Source organism: Pan paniscus, chromosome 16, assembly GCF_029289425.2.
Source record: "Pan paniscus chromosome 16, NHGRI_mPanPan1-v2.0_pri, whole genome shotgun sequence".
Classification (NCBI taxonomy): domain Eukaryota; kingdom Metazoa; phylum Chordata; class Mammalia; order Primates; family Hominidae; genus Pan; species Pan paniscus.
The window spans coordinates 62958864-62978214 of NC_073265.2; the positions used below are offsets into that span (position 1 = coordinate 62958864).

The 19351-nt window shown below is 55.9% G+C and overlaps 1 protein-coding gene across 4 annotated transcripts; it reads right to left on the minus strand.

Annotated features, from left to right (window-relative positions):
- Positions 1-677: 677 nt before the first annotated feature.
- INSYN1 (inhibitory synaptic factor 1) lies at positions 678-18378 on the minus strand. 4 transcript variants are annotated; one of them, XM_034939112.3, is made up of 3 exons: positions 17262-18378; positions 16130-16252; positions 678-5802 (listed from the first exon to the last, which is right to left on the minus strand). In XM_034939112.3, exons 2-3 carry the CDS (start codon positions 16199-16201, stop codon positions 5077-5079), a joined length of 798 nt encoding a protein of 265 aa, XP_034795003.2. In that variant the 5' UTR covers positions 16202-16252; positions 17262-18378; the 3' UTR covers positions 678-5076. The 4 variants fall into 4 exon arrangements, with proteins under 4 accessions (XP_034795003.2, XP_003818620.3, XP_054954485.2 ...); XM_003818572.6 differs by having other exon boundaries at positions 16130-16850; positions 17262-18377; XM_055098510.2 differs by lacking the exon at positions 17262-18378 and having other exon boundaries at positions 678-5636; positions 5728-5802; positions 16130-16193.
- Positions 18379-19351: the final 973 nt, after the last annotated feature.

The following is a 19351-nucleotide window of genomic DNA, read 5'->3' on the forward strand; positions in this document are numbered from 1 at the left end:
ATAAACATCAGTTTTCTTAAACAAGTCTCAGCTGTGGAATGGGAGATGGGTGGGTGTGGGAAGCGCCGGAACAGAGAAACGGAAAGTCAAGAGTGGACAGGGTGGAGGGCTGGTCTTGTTGCCTCTGGAATTCCCAGCCCCACTACACCCACTTTCCCTTCTTGTTGACAAGTCCTCATTAAGGACAGGGGATGGTGCTGGGGTCTCTGAATAGTTTACCCTCCTTTCTGTCCCTTGATCCCATTAGACCACTTCTGTGGATGACATCATCTGTCCCTCATCTATAAAATACAGACAGTGATGCCTCCTCATTCTTAGACACCAAAGACATGGCAATGTGCCCACCCTATTAATGGAGTGTCAGGTTGGGGACCCCCACCCTTCCCAGGACATCTCCCAGAGTGGTCTGCTCACCAAGCTGACTTGCCTCCCACTTCTGGTTCCTTACCCTGGCATCCCAGGCTAGACCCAGCAGCAGCTATGGCTCCCTTAGTGCTGAAACCCCACACCCTTCAGTTTTGACTTTCCCCAGCCCCAAGGCACACCAGACCAGACCCTCACAGAGGAGTTGTGTATATCTATGTGTGCAAGCACCATGACACCTGGCACACAGGAGGTCTGCAATAAAAGCTGATTGAATGAATGCATAGTGGATACCCTTCTGCAAATGGGGCTCGTTTATTCATTCAACAAACATTTATTGAACCCATAATCCATTTGGTGCCAGTCTCCGAGTCAGGGGTGGTGACATTCAGGTTAACAGTAACCAAGTTCTCCAAAGACTGAGGCATGTTCACATGTTTCCTCACCCCAACACTCCCCTCACCCCGAAGACCCGCCTGGCTCTCAGACTACCCAGCCCCCACCCTCACCTCCAGTGACCAGGCCACCCACTCCAGGCATTTTAACTGCAGTGGATGTTTGCAGTAGATGATGCTAAGTCACTGTGTTTGTGGTTGAATCCTGGTTCCATAGCCCATCCTGTGTTTCCTTAGGCAAGTTACTTCACTTCCCAGAGCCTCAGTTTCCTCATCTGGAAGCTACTTAGACATAAGTAAGATTGCTTATCTCATACGTGCTGTGAGGAGTAAATGAGATAAGACATACACTTAGAACAATGCCCAGTGCCTAGCACGTGCCCAGTGGACATGAGTTATTCATCATGCTATGACTTCTCTCCATCACCAGGTTCCAGCTCCCTTCTGCCCCTCCACAGCACCACTCAGCACAAGCCTGTGCACACAGTAGGTGGTCAGTGGAATAGGACTTCCCGGAAGCAGAGAGATCTGATGGAACATCCTGGGTAAAGAAACTCAAAAACTGGCAAAGGTTTGGAGGCAGGGAAGAGCAGCAAAGGGCTGTACCTGGAAGGTCTGGAGGAAGGACCCAAGGGATGGCTGTGTCTACCCCAAGGACAGGGAGCTCACTACCCAGAAGCAGCCCATGCCATGGCTCAGCAGTGTTGAAAGTCAGAATTCTCTCTATCCCTAGCTGGCCACATTTTGTGTTTCAAGTCTGAAGAAGCCACTGGGGCCAGGTGCGGTGGCTCACGCCTGTAATCCCATCACTTTGGGAGGCCAAGGCAGGTGGATCATCGGAGGTCAGGAGTTCAAAGATGAGGCTGGCCAACATAGTGAAACTCCATCTCCAAGAAAATACAAAAATTACCCGGGCATGATGGTGGGTGCCTGTAATCCCAGCTACTTGGGAGGCTGAGACAGGAGAATCGCTTGAACCCAGGAGGCAGAGGTTGCAGTGAGCTGAGATCACGCCATTGCTCTCCAGCCTGGGAGATGGAGCAAGACTCCATCTCAAAAAAACAAAACAAAACAAAATTGGCCAGGCGTAGTGGCCCACGCCTGTAATCCCAGTGCTTTGCGAGGCCAAGGCGGGCAGATCACAAGGTCAAGAGATCAAGACCATCCTGGCCAACGTGGTGAAACCCCATCTCTACTAAAAATACAAAACTTAGTAGCTGGGGTGGTGGCGGGTGCCTGTAGTCCAAGCTACTCAGGTGGCTGAGACAGGAGAATTGTTTGAACCTGGGAGGTGGAAGTTGCAGTGAGCTGAAATCGCACCATTGCACTCCAGCCTGGATGATAGAGCGAGACTCCATCTAAAACAAAACAAAACAAAACAAAAAACAAGAAAAAGGAAGCCACAGGGATCCCACTTCACTGTCAGGAGGTCCAGACTGGGTGTAGCAAAATTGTGAAGTCAGCCAAGTACTACCTATATCCCACTTCCCCCTCCTCCAGGATATACTCCCACCACTGCCCCATTTGGGGGCAAATGGCCAGGCAGGGGAGCAGGGGGCGACTGATGGACATTAGCCACTACTACAGAGTCACATAGAGCCAGTGTGGGGTGCAGGATCCCATGGCTGTGTCAGAGACCCCTAGCTCTGGCCCTCAGTTTCTTCCTCTGTGAAATGCGAACTATTCCATAGGTTTCTTTTCCCTGACTGTTGAAAAGATGAGAAACTGTGAGCCTGAAAGTGCTCTTGCCATGACAGATGAAATGCAAGCCCATTCCTGGTCGGGGACTGCCCCCTTCTCACTCTCAGGGTGGGGCGGAATGCAGCTGGCCCCTCTCCCCAGAGGAGCCCCTGGCACTCATCCTGTGAACCAGAGCCCTATTGCTGATCAGCACCAAATGGCTGAGGATTTCCTGGGGCTGATAGAGGGGCTCAGACCCTTGGTTCTCAGACGTGAGCTGGGAAGAGCTGGCCATGGCCTGCGCCATCCCTGGATTTCCACACTGGTGGCTGCACCCTGGCTAACTCTTTAGGGCTCCAATCTCACCATGAGCTTGAGGAATAAGCTCTACATTGCAGAGCCTCCTATGTCTGCTCAGTCTTATCCATATCATATCCCCTGCAGCTGCTCCAGACCGGCCTGTACAATCTCACTGTATGTCCACAGCCGGGGCTGGATAGCACCTCTTCAGGCAGGAGCAGTGGGTGCTGCCAGGCCTGCTGCTCAGGCCCCCTCTGGACAGACGCTGGGGGGCTGTAAACCTGCCTTAATTGAAATATGCAACAGGGAGGCCCCCAAGGAGCGATGTCTTTGCTGTGCTGCCAGTCCCACCTCCCTGCTCTGAGCGAGGGGCTGTGAATCAAGCTGCAGTCAACTTCTGACCTCGAGCTACTGCGAGGGACCAAGCAATGGAGTGTTTGTGACCCAGGGGTGGCTCCCAGTTGGATGGAGGTGTCTTCTTCGGCCATCCCACTCAAAGCCCCTGTGCCCTGGAAATCACTGGACATCTGGGTTGAGGCCACACTGACCACAAGGCATGTCCAGTGCCTTCAGTTTGTCAAGTGCTTTCACAGTCACCATCTCGTCGGAGCTCCACAGCAGCTGGTGAGGTAGGTGAAGACTACCAGACCCATTATACAGAGGAGGTAGATAGGCTCAGAGAGGCAAATGGACTTGCCAAGGTCACACAGCTGCTAGCTAGCAGAGCCAGGCACAGCCTGGAAATCACTAATTCTTGGGGGCAGAGTAGCACAGGCTTTGTGGCTTTGGGGCAGGTACTGAACTACTTTGAACCTCAGTCATCTCATTTGAAAAATGGGGATAGGTGGGGGCACAGTGGCTCACGCCTGTAATCCCGGGACTTTGGGAGGCTGAGGCTGACGAATCACTTGAGGTCAGGAGTTCAGACCAGCCTGCCCAACATGGTGAAACCCCGTCTCTACTAAAAATACAAAAATTAGCTAGGCGTGGTGACGCATGCCTGTAGTCCCAGTTGCTCTGGAGGCTGAAGTGGGAGAATTGCTTGAACCTGGCAGGTGGAGGTTGCAGTGAGCCAAGATCGCCCCACTGCACTCCAGCCTGGGTGACAGAGCGAGACTCCATCTCAAAAATAAAAAAAAAAAAAATAAAAAAAGAAAGAAAGAAAAAGAAAAATGGGGTAATAATACTTCCTGTCTCGTCAGGTTATTGTGGTGATTAAATGAGATGCTGCTATAAAAAGTATTCGGCATAGAAGTAGCATAGAGACCTGCTCAATAAATGTGAGCAATATAATTGTCATTATTATCCCAAGGATATTCAGCTGCTGTCCCTGTGCTGGCCATGCCCCAGATGAAGCCCTGGTACCTCTAGGCTGTAACCTCATCTTTGTTCAGGACCTGCTGAGATGGGCTCAGGGGCTGGGTGTGGAGACATCGGGATGGAGTGGGGACCACTGGGCTCCTTTCCAAGGCTGCCCACCTGGTGAAGGTGGCCAGGAGCCTGTCTATGGCCCTAATTTTTAGCCCCATGGAAGTGGCTGCCTACTTCCTCGCACAGATCTCAGGTCTGCTTAGGGCCACGCCAGGACTGGCTGAGGCTTTGCCCTGAGGTTTTGGTCTTGGTCTCAGAATCGGGCTGAGAATGGGAGCTGAAAGGATTGGGGGTGGTCCAGACCCTCCAATCAAACCCCTGCCCAGCCCAGGAGATCCTTCAGGCTCTGTGGATGCCCAGCATCCCAGCACGGAGGCCTGCGCCATGGGAGCAGTTGCCATTCCCCTATGTCCCAGGCAACCCTAAGATGGAAGGGGGTGAGGCAGGACTGTGTATAGCCGAGTAAGTCTGCCTTGGAGTAGAAGGATGGTGGGTGCAAGTGACGCAGGGCCTGGCCAGACTGATGCCACCCCCAGGCCCTGAGTCCTGCAGTCTCCAGACCACCCCGACTGTGAACCCTGGCCTAAAGGGACACCACTCCCTTTAGAGCCCGCCTCCTGCAGGGGAGTCCCCTCTAGGACATGGCCCTGGCCATCAGCCAGACTCCACCACAGAGTTCAGGGGCTAGCCAAAGGAGGATCAGACCTCCCATCAGATTTACATACTTTCAGATACCCCCTTCAGGAGCCCCGCAATGAAAACGGAGGAAGGGCAGTCCTGCCCACACCTCCTGGGACCTAGGAGGCCAATGGGCATCTTCATGTCTAAGAGGAGCTCTGTGAAAGCTTTGGGGCCTGTGGGGCCGGATCCTTAGCATTTTTAAATTTTATTATGACTTCATTTGTTTAAATATATATATATATTTATAGCTCTATGTGCTCACCGCCCCCGGCCCCCTCCCCGGCCCCTAGTTTTTCCCCCTGGCTTTCTGTCTAGTGGCTGTGTAGGGCAGAACCGTCTGCGTGCTCTTGTCTGACACTGTCTGGGTGCTGCTGTTCCTCGTGACCCTTCGAGTCTGTTCAGGGGCCAAGGTAGAGCCTGAGTGGCGGCTGGTCAGTGGAGAGCGCCGTGACTTGTAGGGGGTTGGGGAGGGCTTGTGGGGGCCTGCATGGGCCTCTGTATGGGCAGGCTCAGGGGGCAAGCCCACTTCTTCCTCCTCCGCCTCCTGCTCACCGTCCCCCTCCTCATCGTCACAGCACAGAGCATGGTAGAGCACTTTGTCACTGAACCGCACCCTCTCCCGTGTCCCTGGGGTCCGCTGGGGCAGCTGGCTCTTCACCGTGGGGCCAGCACCGAAGGCCTCCTCACTGGAGGAGTCTGGGGTCTCCACTCGTGGCCCATTGGGGATGGGCGTGCCACCATTCATGAGGCGGTAGTCAGGGCCAGCCCCTGGCCGAGTCGACTCGGGACCATCCACGGAGTCCGAGGGGGTAGAGACGTCCAGGAAGGAGCAGAACTCCCAGCTGTCTGAGAGGATATCGGCTGTCATGAAGTCCAGGTGGCCCAGGTCAAAGGGGCCACCCATGCCCGCCTTGTCACTGCTAGAGGTGCTGCTCACAGTGGCCGTGGTCCAGTCGTCCGGCTCCAGTTCAAAGTCGAAGTCCGAGGTTAGCTTATCGATCTGGCTCACCACCTGACCAGGGAAGGGGAGAGGAGATGAGAGGGGCCAGGTGGGTCCCTGCGTCAGCCAGGTGTGAGTGTGTCTCCACCCCGTCCCTGTAGACCCCCTGGCTGATGAGCGTACCGGACAGGGGAGAGCCTGTAGGATGGTGACTGGCCTGGAGGTCACAGGTTGGTTTGCCCTGTGGAGGGCCCAAATCAGATCAGGCTGGACAGAGCTTGTTCCGGCCCTTCCCAAAGGTCTGTTTACCACTGTTCAGTGCCCTGGGGGAGAGGGAACTGCTTTCCAGCCCTGCACACCATCCATTCACTCACCCCTGTCTCTCAAACACAGCAGCTGCTCTGGGGGCAGCCCTGGTGATCAGGCATGAATCTTCCTTAGTTTGAGAGGGGGCCATTTCAGAGGGGCTGAGGGCCTCCAGCAAGCCCATTCCACAAAGAGCTGAGCAGCCCATGCACCCTCAGAGAGGAAATGATGTGGGTGATCACAAGGAAGACCCTGTGTGGGCTTTCTAAAGCATCCTGGACCAGTCCTTGCAGCTGACTGGTGACTGTCGCCCCTGGGTCTCTACCATCCCTCACGGCAAGAACACCAGGTGTACAGCACTGGCTGGGTCACCCCATCCCCATCTCCATCTCCCGGAGCCTCCTCATTCCTTCCCCTTCCCTGCCCACTGACAAGTGGAGATCAATCCTGGCTTGTTGAGAGAAGGAATAAAGCAAGCATTATTTGATAAGCAATAAAGAAGCCATCTATTCTGGGCCCAGAGCTGCTTGTTCAATGCACTCAGGGGGCAGCTCAGCTGTGGAGGTCACTCCACCCTGGCCTGCCTCGCATAAAGTGAAGCCCTTGGCTTCTATACAGGAGGCCCTGGCTTGGGACACTCCCTTGCCTGGGTGGCCACTGTCAGCACATAAATCAGGGAAGAAGACAGTGAGGAAAAGAGGGAGATCCAGTCAGAGACACAGGGACGGGACAAGGCAAGAGAAGGGAGAGAGAAGATTCCAACCAAAAACAAAACAGAAAAACAATGAAAACAAAGCAGCGAGGCCAAGAGTCAGAGTAACAGAGACCAAGAGATCCACAGTGAGTCATCCAGATCAGAATCCAGCCCCCAGCACCTCTCCGGCGCCCTTCAACCTGGGGTCAGAGCAGGCAATTAATTAATTAACTCATTAAGTCCTTAATTCAACAAACAGTTGCTAAGGGCTGCTGCTGTCCAGGGATGTGCTAGTATTTGGCAAGGAGTGGGGGTAGTGAGTGCCCCAAAGTGAGAGGAAAGCAAGGACAAAAGTGATGGCCAGAGTGGCTTGGGCCAGTGGGAAAATTACTTGATCAGGAGTCAGGGGCTGGATGCAGGAGACCTGGTCAACCATTTTTCCTCTGTAGGTCTCAGTTGCCCAGTCTGTAAGTGAAGAGGGTGGGTGAACTAGTTTATTTCCAAGGTTCCTTCCATGTCTGAGATTCTAGGACTCTGTTTATAGGAATGACTCTGAGAAGCTGCTTGGGTGCTGATGCCTAGGGATGGCCCCTCAACCATTGCCCAGGCCAGGAGTGGGGAAACCACTTGGCTGAGGCCTCCAGAAGAGCTGGAGGAATCAGGACATCTGGATTCCAGACTTAGCTTTGACATTGTTCTGTGTGTCTTTTGGAAGATCACAGAACCTCTCTGGACCTCAACCTCATTCACCTCCAAGTGGGTATGACAATCCCAGACCACCAAGTGAGTATGACAATCCCAGCCAACCTTATGAGAGCTTCATGAAGGACAGTGAGAAGGGCAGCAAAAGGGCTCTGCAAAGCACTGGGGATGAAAATGACACCATCTCCCATCTCTGAGCACCTACCATGCACCATGCTTTCGAGTGCTCACCTCCACCCATGAGATCATTATCTCCTGTGTCTACAGATGAGGAGTCTTGGGCACTAGTCCCTGGAAAGCTGAGAATCTCCCCCTGCGGCCCCCTGCAAAACTGCACACCATCATGAAGTGCTGCTGTGACTGCTGGGCTTGGGCAGGCTGTAGGGATAGGGCCCTACCCTCCAATCTGGCTACTTCTTCTTGTGCTTCTCCCAGGATGATGCCTTCCTGCCCCAAAGGAACCTCAGAGAAACTCCTATCTCCCAGAAGCCCTTGCTCAACCCAAGCTCCACCCAAGGGCTGGTGGGAGCACTGGCCTAGCGTAGGGACACTCAGACTTGAGTGTCCCTCAGCTCACTCCCCAGAGTTTCTGGTTCTGCTGGTCTGGGGTGGTGCTGGAGAAGGTGCCTACCTAGCGTGCCTCCAGGTGCTGTTGCTGCTGGTCCAGAGACCTGCTTTGAAAAACCACTAGCCTAGGGCACTGGGAGATTTAAGCTGGGTGAAGACCAGCAATTCAAGGCATTGATGGCCTCAGGAGAGGCCCACCACCTCTGGGGCAGCTATGCCCTCAAATGAGACTCCCCTGATCAAGCCAGAGCTGTGGAGCTTGCTGCTGCCTGAGGGCGGGGCAGAATGCCAGTAGGAATTGGAGTTGCATGACTTGGCTGTGACCTCACAGGGTCAGCTGAGGCCAGGCTGGGCCCAGAAGCTGGGTCTCCTGATGCTTAGTGAGGACAAGCACCATTGGGCCTCAGGCAGGGAAGATCCAGGGTATACACATGGCAGGAGCCCAAGCCTTCAGGCTGGAACACTCCCCCAACCCAAGGAGCCCTTCCTCTTCTTTATTAGTACACTCCTCTCTGGTTCCAACCTGGGGGGATGGAGGAAAGAGAAAGAGGGAGGCCTGCATTCCCGAGTCCCACGTCTGCCACCTCTTGGCTGAGAGACCTTAGGCAGATGATTATCCCCCTCTGGGGCTTGATTTCCTGTCCTATAAAAGGAAGTAACACTCCCCTCCTCACCCAGGGTGATGAAAATTTAACAGATATGGGCCGGGTGTGGTGGCTCATGCCTGTAATCCCAGCACTTTGGGAGGCCGAGGCGGGCAGATCATGAGGTCAGGAGATTGAGACCATCCTGGCCAACATGGTGAAATCCCGTCTCTACTAAAAAATAAAAATAAATTAAAAAAATTAGCTGGGCGTGGTGGTGCGCGCGTAGAGTCCCAGCTACTCGGGAGGCTGAGGCAGAGGAATCGCTTGAACCCAGGAGGCGGAGATTGCAGTGAGCTGAGATCGCGCCACTGCACTCCAGCCTGGCAACAGAGAGAGACTCTGTCTCAAAAAAAAAAAAAAAAAAAGGAAAGAAAAAGAAAAAAAAGAAAATTTAACAGATATGAATGTGTTTTACATCACAGAGTCAAGATAGCTAAACACTTAAGAACCTGGGCTCTGGAGCCAGACATAGAGTCCTACCCTGGCTTCACTGCTTACCAGCTGTGTGACCTTGGCCAAGTTACTCAACGTCTCTGTGCCTAAGTTCATCATCAAAGGAGAATTCTAGTAATACCTACTTGATAGGGCTGTTGTGAGGATTTAATGGCTTAATGCGCTTTGGACAGCATATGGAACAAGGCAGACTACCAACATCTACAATGCACCGTTGGGGGCTAACATGTGATCATGCCCCCGCACCAGGCCTAAGAGCAGTGGGAATTAGTTCTGCACCAAAGGAATGACCCTCTGATGTGGGTCCAGTGACTGTGGCAGAATTTCCAGTGCCTGTGGCAGAATAATGGGACATGCCGGGCCTTTCAAAACCTAGCACATGGACAGTACCTATTTTGCCCAAAGTTAGGGCTGTCTCCAGAAAGAATAGAACAAGAAGAAGTTCTAAAAACCAACTGGCTATGAGGCCCACAGGCAAATCTGGCCCAACTATTAGGTGAGACAGGTCACACCACTTGATGAATGACATAGTGAGGATGTGAAAGGGAAGCCATGTGCCCAAGGGTATGCAGCTTCTCTGTGGGGGGCCTGGGTCAGTTCACAATCCCCACTGCCCTTCCCTGGTGCCTCGTTTCCTGGGCCAATGGTGAGGGCAGGTGTGGAGCAGATCCCAGTCTTGCTCTCTGCTTTGGATGTCTTGAAATCTGTGATTTTTCCCTGAGGTTTAATAATCATTTTGCCTACATGTAATTTGGGATTGTCTTAGAGTGCATGGAAATAATTATATACACAGAAGGAAAGAGAGGGGGAGAGAGAGAGTGGAGAGAGAAATGGAACCATAAAATTACAGAATCAGACAACCCCCAAGCCAGAAGGGACTGCAGGCACTGTTGAGTCCACCTGTCTCAATGTGTTTGCCGAGGGGGCTCAGAGACTGGGAGGAGCTGAGCTGTGACCAGAGGGTCAGTCTTGACTCCTGGGCATTGCACCTTAAGACCAAGAATGACTTGCTCTGAAGAGACCAAGAGGGAGCCCTAGAGAGCAAGGGCAGGACTGAGGGCTGTGGCAGAACCTGCAAGCCTCGTGCCAGAGGTGTCCCCAACCTCTGTCCTGGTCACAGCCTTAGCGCCCCTCGCTGAAAAACTGCACCCATCTAGTCTTCCCACCGATAGCAACTTCCTCCCGGCTCTTGCTCCATGCTGCACCTAGGGAACTTTCTTATCAGCCAACAGGTCCACGTTGCCCCTCTGCTTCCAGCCCTTCCATACTCCCCAAACTCCTAAGCCTCCCAAACATAACTCCCTACCCACCCCCTTTCCTCTCCAGCAAGCAGCCTCCACCCTGCCAGGCCTGCCTCCTCACCACCCCTACACACTCCATCGAGCTCACTTCTGCCTCTGGGCCTCACCTGACACGCCCTCCCTCCTTTCCTACTCACTCCGTCTTCACTTCAAGAAGGAAGCCTTCCCTGATCCCCAGCTGAGGTCAGGTTCCCTATGAAAGGCTCTCAAAGCACCCTGCACCTCTCCTGAAAATGTTACACAATATTTAACACTGCTACAATTTTGCACCTATATGTTATAATGTGGTTGATGTCTGTCTCCCCACTAGACAGTAAACCCCATGAGGAGCAGGACTAGGTCTCTTGCTCACCGCTACATCCCCAGCTCGGCACAGGGATCGGCACATTCTGCAAACACAGCTGTTGGATGAGTGATGAGTTGAGACAGATGGCTTAATAAAAACTACTCGGGAGGCTGAGGCAGGAGAATGGTGTGAACCCGGGAGGCAGAGCTTGCAGTGAGCCGAGATCGCGCCACTGCACTCCAGCCTGGGCGACAGAGCAAGACTCCGTCTCAAAAAACAAAACAAAACAAAACAAAACAAAAAAACTGCTGGGGGCTTCTTTTCTGAGGAAGAGTTCTATAGTCCTGGACAATCCTATATTGCCAGACCCCAACCCTCTCTCCAGCCCTGGCTGAGCCCCCTCTCCAGTGGAAGCTTTGCTGTGTTCCTTAAGGCCTTAGAGCTAGGACTGAGGACCTGTAGTCCCAGAACCAGCATCCTGTACCCCCTGGACCCCCCACCACACCCCCCACCCTGCCCCACCTCACCTCCCCTGACAAGCTGCCACCTCCTTCCCTCTCTCCCAGCTCCCCAAGGCAGCTGGTTACATAACTGGGGATTCTGCATTATTTATGACCACTGATTATTTTTTAATTCTGTGATTACGTTATTATCTTCTTGGGGGGCTGTGGAGTTGGAAGGGCAGCGAGCTGATCGTGATTCATGGCTCTCATCCTGCAATTTGGCCTAATTGGCCAGGGAGCTTTGGTAAATCTGTCCGGAGGAGGAGAAGGCAAAGGGAAAAGGGAGGAAAGGAAGGCGTGAACAAAAATAATAAGAAAAAAATCCGCGCAATTCTTGCTGAGCTGCAGGTGATGGAGCTGACCCACTTTGGCGCAGCTCCGTGGTCCCCAGCCTCTCCTGCTCCAGCTGCTTCCTGGCTGGGCCCCATTTATCTCACACTTGCATGGCCTATGGCTTTCCCTGCCACCTTCAGACAAAGCCCCTTGCCGATGGGACCGCACAATGGAATGGCCAGGAAACAGAATGCCAGGATGACTGCTTCCTAGGCAAATCCAGTGGGGGATCCTCCACTGCCACCCAAGGCTGGGGAAACGTTGTGCCAACCCCTCTATCTTCCTGAGGTGTTTGGGCCAAAGTGAGCAACTGTGCCCTTAAGTTATATCCCACCCAAGAGTCACCGATGATGTGGGAGACACTGGTGTTAATGCAAGGATCACTATTGAGCCCCCATGTTGAGTGATGCCTGGGGGAGGGGGAAACCAAGGATGAGGAGGCCAAGTACCTGCTCAAGGTAAGCTCAATACCTGGGGGCCAAGGACGGGGGCCCTTAACCCTGCCTTTGGGAGCTTCTGGTGGGTGGGTAACGGGGGAGCAGTGGGGAGGCAGATTCCCACCCAGAAACATGACCAGCAGATTCCTGGAGAGTGTGTGGGATTCTCACTGAGAACGAATCCAAATTCCGTGCATGCTGTGCATGGCTCGACGGAATCTGACTCCCTGCTCCCTCTTTGACCTTTCCTCTACTCTTCTCCTTGTTCACTGCCCTCCAGCTGCTCTGGCTTCCTTAGCTGAACCTGAATATGCCAAGCACACTTCCTCTTCGAGACCTTGGCACCGGCTGCACCCTCAGCCGGGAATGCTCTTCCCCTAGATAGCCATGTGACTTGTATCCTCACTTCTGTGGGGTCTCTGTTCAAAGGCCACCTTATTGGAGACCCCCTTCCTGCCCCCATCCCTGTCACTCTCTATCTGCTTTTCCCACTGGCAGGGAGTCAGACTGCTGACTGCAGGAGAAACTGAAGGGCCCCAGCCAGGAGGCCAGGATGTGGTCCTGACCTCCCTGGTCATGGCTAAGAAACTGATGTGATTCCAGAAAACAAGGCCGTACGTGGAGCTGAGGAGCAGGCCAGTGTTAGAATAATTCATTAAAAACATCAAACAGATACGGAGTGAGATTTGTGCCTCTCATTGTGCTAAGTGCTTTATATATGTCTCATTTAATTCTCGCAACAACCCGGGGGCAGGGGTAGGGGAGGATGCCTAAAATGTAGTCTCCCCATTTTTACCAATGGGAAAACAGAAGCACAGAGAGGTAAAGTAACTTTCGCAAGTTCACACAGCTAAGGAGAGGGTGGAGCTCAGATTTGAACTACAGGCATCTAGCTGCAGAGCCCATGCTCATAGCCCCTGAGCTGTTCTGCATCTCTTACTTAAGATCTACAGAACTTTGAGGAGCTTAGAGGACCTGCTGGGACTGGCCCGGTATCCTGGAGTACTGGGGAGCCTGGGAGAGATAAGGGCTAAATAACGATTGACCGTCATATCCCTCTGCAGCACAATTTTAGCTTTCAAAGCACTTTTACATTCCTCACCTCACTTAATCCTTTAAAAGACTTTCCCCACCAATGGGATAGAACTTGCTCATCGCCCAGGGAGCCAGTGGCAGAGCTATAGTAGGGGTTTGCGAGGGCGAGGGAGGTGTGGGAGAGAGAGGGAACTTCAACTCCTCTAGGAGTGTGAGTAGGTGTTGACCCCCGCGCCCCCAGCCCACTGCATGCCAAGCCCCTAATAAATCCTTATAAGATCACCATGCAGTGCAAATCACCACATCCCAATTTCAGAGATGAGCAAACTGAGGCTGAGGGACCTGGGGAGGAAGTGCTTTGGTGTGGCTCATCTTTCAGTGAATTTCAGGCCATATGCTCAAGAGGATGAGGAGAGTCTGCCATGATCAGTGGCATCAGGGGGTTGGGGAAGGGGAGCAGCAGGCAGAGGAGGAAGATGGCTGAGGGGAATAAAGCTAAGCCCTTCCACTCCGCTGGCCTTGTTCTTTCACCAAGCATATGTGCAGCCCCCCACCCCCAACAGTCTTGTATGTGACTCTCATCTCCACTTCTAAGTGCTTGGCCTGAGACAAGAACACAGCTGGTGGGCTCTAAGCTGGTGCTGCCCAGGTCATGGGGTGAGGTGATGGAACAAGTGAGTGCCTCTCAACCTTGAGCCTACCCATGCCCCCGATAAAAAAATGCTACACAAAGGGACTGAGGAGAGCCAGGCAGATTCAGCTTTACAGCTCCCTTGGAGAGCCAAGAGCCAAGACCACAGGTTCCAGAGAGCAGGGAGATTCCAACCCTTTTCTCCAAAGCGGGGTCTGGCACCCCCCCTTGGTAACCCCATCCCTGGCAAATCCCATCTCACAGGAAGACGGTGATGGCATCTCTTCTTTTGCTTGGGCCTCCCAGAGCTTCACCTGCCTTCCTCCACACTCCCCTCTGCCTGTCACCCTGTGTCTAGACCCTGCCTGGGGGACGAGAGAGTTCTGAGGCTTACCCACTCCCCCAGCTGGGTGCCATTGGCAGCGGGCAGGCAGTGGCATACGGGGTAGGCTCTGGTTGCCGTAGCAACCTGCCAAAGTCTTGGGTGGAGGCACATGGCCTACAGGGTGTGTGGGGGGAGGGGACTCATTTTCTCTGTCCTGGCTGAGGCCTCTGGGCTGCATAGCCTGTGAACCTGGAGCTCTGCTATTGGAGACATGGGAGTGGGTGAGTGTGAAAGGGAAGGAGAGGGCATCTAAACAATCTGCAAATAAATCCTAGAGCTATTGCATCACAGATGAGTATAAGGGATCATCTCTGGAAGGCCCCTGTCAAAATGCAAAGAGATCGCCCAGTAGCTCACCTGCTGAAACCCCAGAAAAGGCATCAGGAACCTGAGTTCTAGGCATACTTCTGCCACTGGTAGGCTGTGTAACCTTGGACACGCCCCTATTGCTCTCTGGGCCTCAGTTTCTTCAATAGTAAATGGACAGAGCTGGTCTGGATTACCTATGAGATCCTTTGAAGCTCTGGGTGGCTATGCTGTGGGGAGAGGGAACACAGATGCCTGGAAGATGCCCAACTGGGAAAAGGCTGGGAGTTGTATCAGAGTTGACTCCCAGGCCTAGAGTCAATCCTGGCTCTTTGTGGGTACCTGCCAGGGCATAGGTCTCATGTCCCTGGCCAAGACTGAGACTTTGGACAGTTCCCATGGCCCTGATCTAAAATAAGATGGAGGCAGGGGGAAAACTGTAGTGCCTTGGACCCAAGAGTTTGGAGGAGGAAGGGTTGTGCAGGGGCATCTGGCGTTTGATCTCCAAATTGTACTGTCCAAAGATGTGCAACCCAGACTATGGCCGGCCCAGTCCATGGGCAGAAGCACCACCACCTCAGTCTGCCTGAAGCAACAGTCATTCTCATCTTCTGAGATGGGATTTCCTGGTAGGCTCCACGAGGCTGACCCTGGACAGCTCTTGTCCTGGCATCTCTATGCCCACTCCCTATCCCATTCTGAACATAGTGCCCTTCAAACAACCCCTCCTCCTTGGCTCTCAGGCCAGGCTGCAATGCCACTTTGCCAGCCTGGAGTTGGTACCTACCATCACCCCACCTCTTCAGCCTTCCTAGAGCCCCTATCCTCCCTGCACAGCTGGCCAGGGAGAGCTTGAGCCCATAACTCCAGTTCAATCACTCTCCCTGCCATCTCTGCAGGGGCCCTGATTACAAGGAGTTGAAATTTGCCTAAAGCCCACCTGGCTGGTATAATGGCACCCAGTGGGCAAATTCAGGCTAGCAGCTCAGAACGCTGGTCATGCATTTTGGACTCGAACGCAGCACGGGGGGCAGGGCTGAGGACATGTGTACCTCATTACCGTAGCGATGTGAGAAGCAGTAATTAAACCAGGCTCCACTTAGAAAGACAGAGAGGGACACACACATCCCAGCATTTCTCAGTGGCTTTTCAGCCTTGGCAAAAATATTTAGAACAGTGGGATGGAGACTCGCATCCCCTTAGGGAAGACTCCTGCCCCTGCCAAAATATGCAAGGAACTCTGTTATCCACTACAGCACCCCCAGACCCATTCTTACCCCCGGACAAAGAGGACATAGCTGGCTTAAATTTTTCCAAGATCAAGGGTTCTCAGTATCTGTGTGATTTCTAGGGATATGCTTTGAGCTGGGCCTCAAGCAGTGGAAACCACCTCAGCACAACTATCTGCACTCTCCCAGGGCCCCTTGTGACCAGATCAGAGTCTGGGAGACAGATGGTGGGTTCAAGGGTCAGCTTGGGTCCCAGAAGGTTGTCTTCCACTAAGAAGCTGTGGCGGGATTCAGTCCTTACTGGCCATCTTGGCAGCCCTTTGTGCTAACCCAGAGCTCCAGGCCCACTGACATGCTGCTCAAGTAACCTCTACAACACCGAGGCCCCTCCAGCCTTGGGGTCTGATGAGATTTTTAGCAAAGCAGATTTGCGGAAAGGAGAGCAAGGAGAAAGAAGGTCCCCAGCAGAGTGACACATGTGCACGCAGCTTTGCACACTCCAACGTATTTATGAGTACGTTTTTGTGCCAAACCCAAGAAGGTTGGCTTAGGGTCTGTCTGGTCCCTCCTCACCCCTCACTTACCTCCCTCAGCTCCTTGGCCACCTCCTTGAGCTCTCGAAGGATGCCCTCAAGCTGCCCGATGACCATCTTCATGCGCTGTCGAATCCGCTCCCGCTCACCACCACTGCTGGGGTCGTCACTGGGCTGCCCGAGGTCCGGGGCGCCCCGAATGTTCATCGTTTACCACGTGGCCGCAGGCCTGCCCATACTCCCCCCAGCTGGGCACACGCTGCGTCTGCCTCCACGGAGCCCCCCTCGGCTGGGCAGAGCTCCACATTTTAACGGCCCCCCAGCCCACCCTGGCCCTGGGCGGCCCTCAACCAGCCCCTGCCCCCTACCACCCAGCCTCCTCTGCCTCTGGGTGGAGAGTGGGACACCCAGAGGGAGACAGTCTGGCAGAGGGGGTCAAGGTGAGGACACAGGAGAGGAGGGGGAGGGACCTTGGGTCCCAGGAGTGGCCTCCAGGTCTTGAAGTGCCTGTGGGTGTGCAGAGCTGATCTCTGCCTGAGCTTGAACACAGAGGCAGGGGGATGACTCTGCAGGGACTAAGGGTAAGAGATGCCCTTGGGATGGGGGAAGGCAGCAGGGATCCCCTCACAACTCCTAGGCAGTTGCAAAGGCAGAGGTCTCTGGATGCAACTGACACCTGCAGAGGGATGGTGGCCAGGGTCTTCCAGATGTGGAAGGGGCTCCGGATATGGGCAGCTCTGGGGAGGGAGCTGGATTGGAAGAGGGCAGCCCCCTGCGGAGAGAGCGAGCCTGGCGTCAGCCCTCCCAGGCTGCAGCACCAGCCGGCAATGCCGCTGCCTCCCTCCTCTCGCCAGCCTGCACCCTTCCTCGCTGGGGATTTTTTTTCTTTGTGGGGAGGGGTGGTGGAGGCAGACGGTTTACAGCACAGCCCCTCCTCTAGAGGGAAAGGGAGGGAGCCCCTGCTTTAGAAGCAGAAGTCCTCAGCCTGCTACGGGGCACCCTGGCCGTAGCTCCCGCCCTCCCCCCCCACCTTCCCCCCAGCCAGGCCTGCCCAGGCTGGTTCACCAGAGGGCCTCTCCAGTCACCCATCCTCCCTCCTAGCGCCCCCAGGGTGCCCTCGTTCCCAGCGGACCCTCCCTCCCCCAGCCCCGCCTTCCCTCAGAACCCCCACTCCTGGACTCACCGAGGGTGGGGGCACCGGCCTTCCCTCCAAGCAGCGTCGGGGGCCAAGCCCCAAGACGGGGTTGGGGGGCCCCCAAGGCTCCCTAGGGCGGGCTTCTCTCTCTGGACCCTTCGGCCCCGGGCCTCAGGGAGGTCCTCCGAGCCGTGACCGGAGACATCTGGGCGGTGGGAGGGGGCGGGGCCTCCGCGCTCCAGGGAAGGGGGCAGGAAAAATCTTTCTCAAGCCTCTCCAGGCTCGGGGTCGGGAATGAGCGAGGGTCCGGCAGATTTGGGGCTCCGAGGCCACAGGTGACCGGGGCGCAGGGAAGCCGAGGAGACGCCGGGCAGGTCCCAGCGCGTGAGCCAAAGTCGGAGGGCTGGGAGGGCGCCGGGATCCCCTCAGCCCACGCCCGGCATTCCCCGGGCTCTGCACCGTCCGGGATTCGCTCTGTCCAGTCCAGATCGGCCGGGTCCGTGCTCCGCTGGGGTCTGCCCTGCCCTACCCCGCCCGGAGTGAGCTGGCACCGCCGGGCGCCCGGGACGCGCTCAGCCCGGACCCAGAACGTCCGCGCCCCGGCACCCGCGGCGTCCGGAGCGGCCGCGAGGGTCTGCTCAGCCCAGCCCCGCGGTCGGCCCTGGGCGAGACCGCTCCCACGGCTCAGTTCACGTTCCGAAAGGTCCGGAATCCACCGGGTCCCCGAGGAGGGGCGATGTCAGCCGCGGGGACCCGGTCCCCGCCGGGCCCAGCCGAGAGCGCGCGAAGCCGGGGGCCCCGGCCGGGCTGGGTTCGGCGGCCCGGGCGCAGGCGGGAGCAGCGCCGGGCGAAGGAGAGGAGAGGAGGCGAGAAGAGGCGAGGGGAGGAGGCGCGGCGAGGGGAAGGCAGGGGAGGGGGCGAGCGGCGGGCCGGGCCGGGCCGGGCCGGGGCGCACTAGGCTCGCAGCCTCCGCTCGGCTCCGCTACCTCCCGTCCGTTCGCTCTCGGCTCCCCGCCTCAGCAGCCCCCGGGCGCCGGGTCGCCGCCGGTGGGGCAAACAGGCGCCGGGTCGGGGCTGGGCCTCCCTTCACCGCCTCGCCCTGCCCTGCCCCGCCGGGCTCCCGGGGCCTGGGCCCGCTCCCCAAGCGCCGCGGCGCCGCGCCGCCCGCGCCCCGGCCGCCCCCGGCCCGCCCCGCCGCCCCCCGCCGGACTGGCCGCCCGGGCGGGCGCTGGCTCCCTTAAAGGCCGCCCGGCTCGCTTGGCTCCGCTTGCCTCGGCGCTGTCAGGGAAGGGGCCGGCCCGCCGCGCCGGGAGGGAGCTTTTAAAGCGACACACACGCCTCCCAACCCCGAGGGCCAAGCGTGCGAGCCAGGGGGGTCTCGCCACCCGGGCGAGGGGGAAGGGTCTCGCTGGCGGGGCTGGAGGCGGACTGACCGGACCCCACGCCGGCTGACCTGGGGCGCGGAGGGACAGCGTTCTGGGGGCTTCGTTCCTTTCCCACCTCTCCAGACACCCCCATTGCCCCCTTCCCCTACTGCACTGCCCCCAAGCTTCCCTTTTGGCCACGTTTCCCGCATCCAGACCCTCCCTTATACCCCCCACATAACCCAGCCCCTGACCTTGCCTGAAATCACATTCATTCAGAAAATAGAATACTGCCAACCTTTCCTGAGAACCTACTGTGTGCCAAGCTCTGGGTCGGCAGGGCTGGGGGTTGGAGGCTGTCTTGGACACCCATCGTTTCCTTCAGCTATTCAACAATTGACTCATGTATTAGAGGCCTTCTGTGCATCAGGTTCCATGCTAGGCTCCGGGGCCACCAGAGCATTTCAGGAAGCTCACGGCTCGGGGACACTCCTGAGTCACAACAGAGGCAAATTCTGGAAGCAATGTTAACAGGGGAGTAGGGAAGTGTGGGTTGGGTGGTGCAGTTCAGGCCAGGGCCTGGCGGGTTCTGCCAGGTAGGCCACCCCTGAGCTGAATCTCAAAGGAGGAGTAGGAGTGACTGTCAGTGTGGGGGGTTGGGGATCAGCATTCCAGGCAGGGAGGAGGGTGGGAGCACAGGCTCAGAAGCAGAAATGGGAGGAGGGGAGTTTAAGTTAACTGGGGCCTTTTAGATACCATTTTGACTGCAGACCA

Coding starts and splice junctions, on each gene's coding strand:
- INSYN1 (XM_003818572.6), bottom strand. CDS start 16,285: ATGAACATTCGGGGCGCCCCGGACCTCGGGCAGCCCAGTGACGACCCC. Junction 5,803..16,129: donor TGGCCAAGGAGCTGAGGGAG/GTAAGTGAGGGG, acceptor TTCCCTGGTCAG/GTGGTGAGCCAGATCGATAA.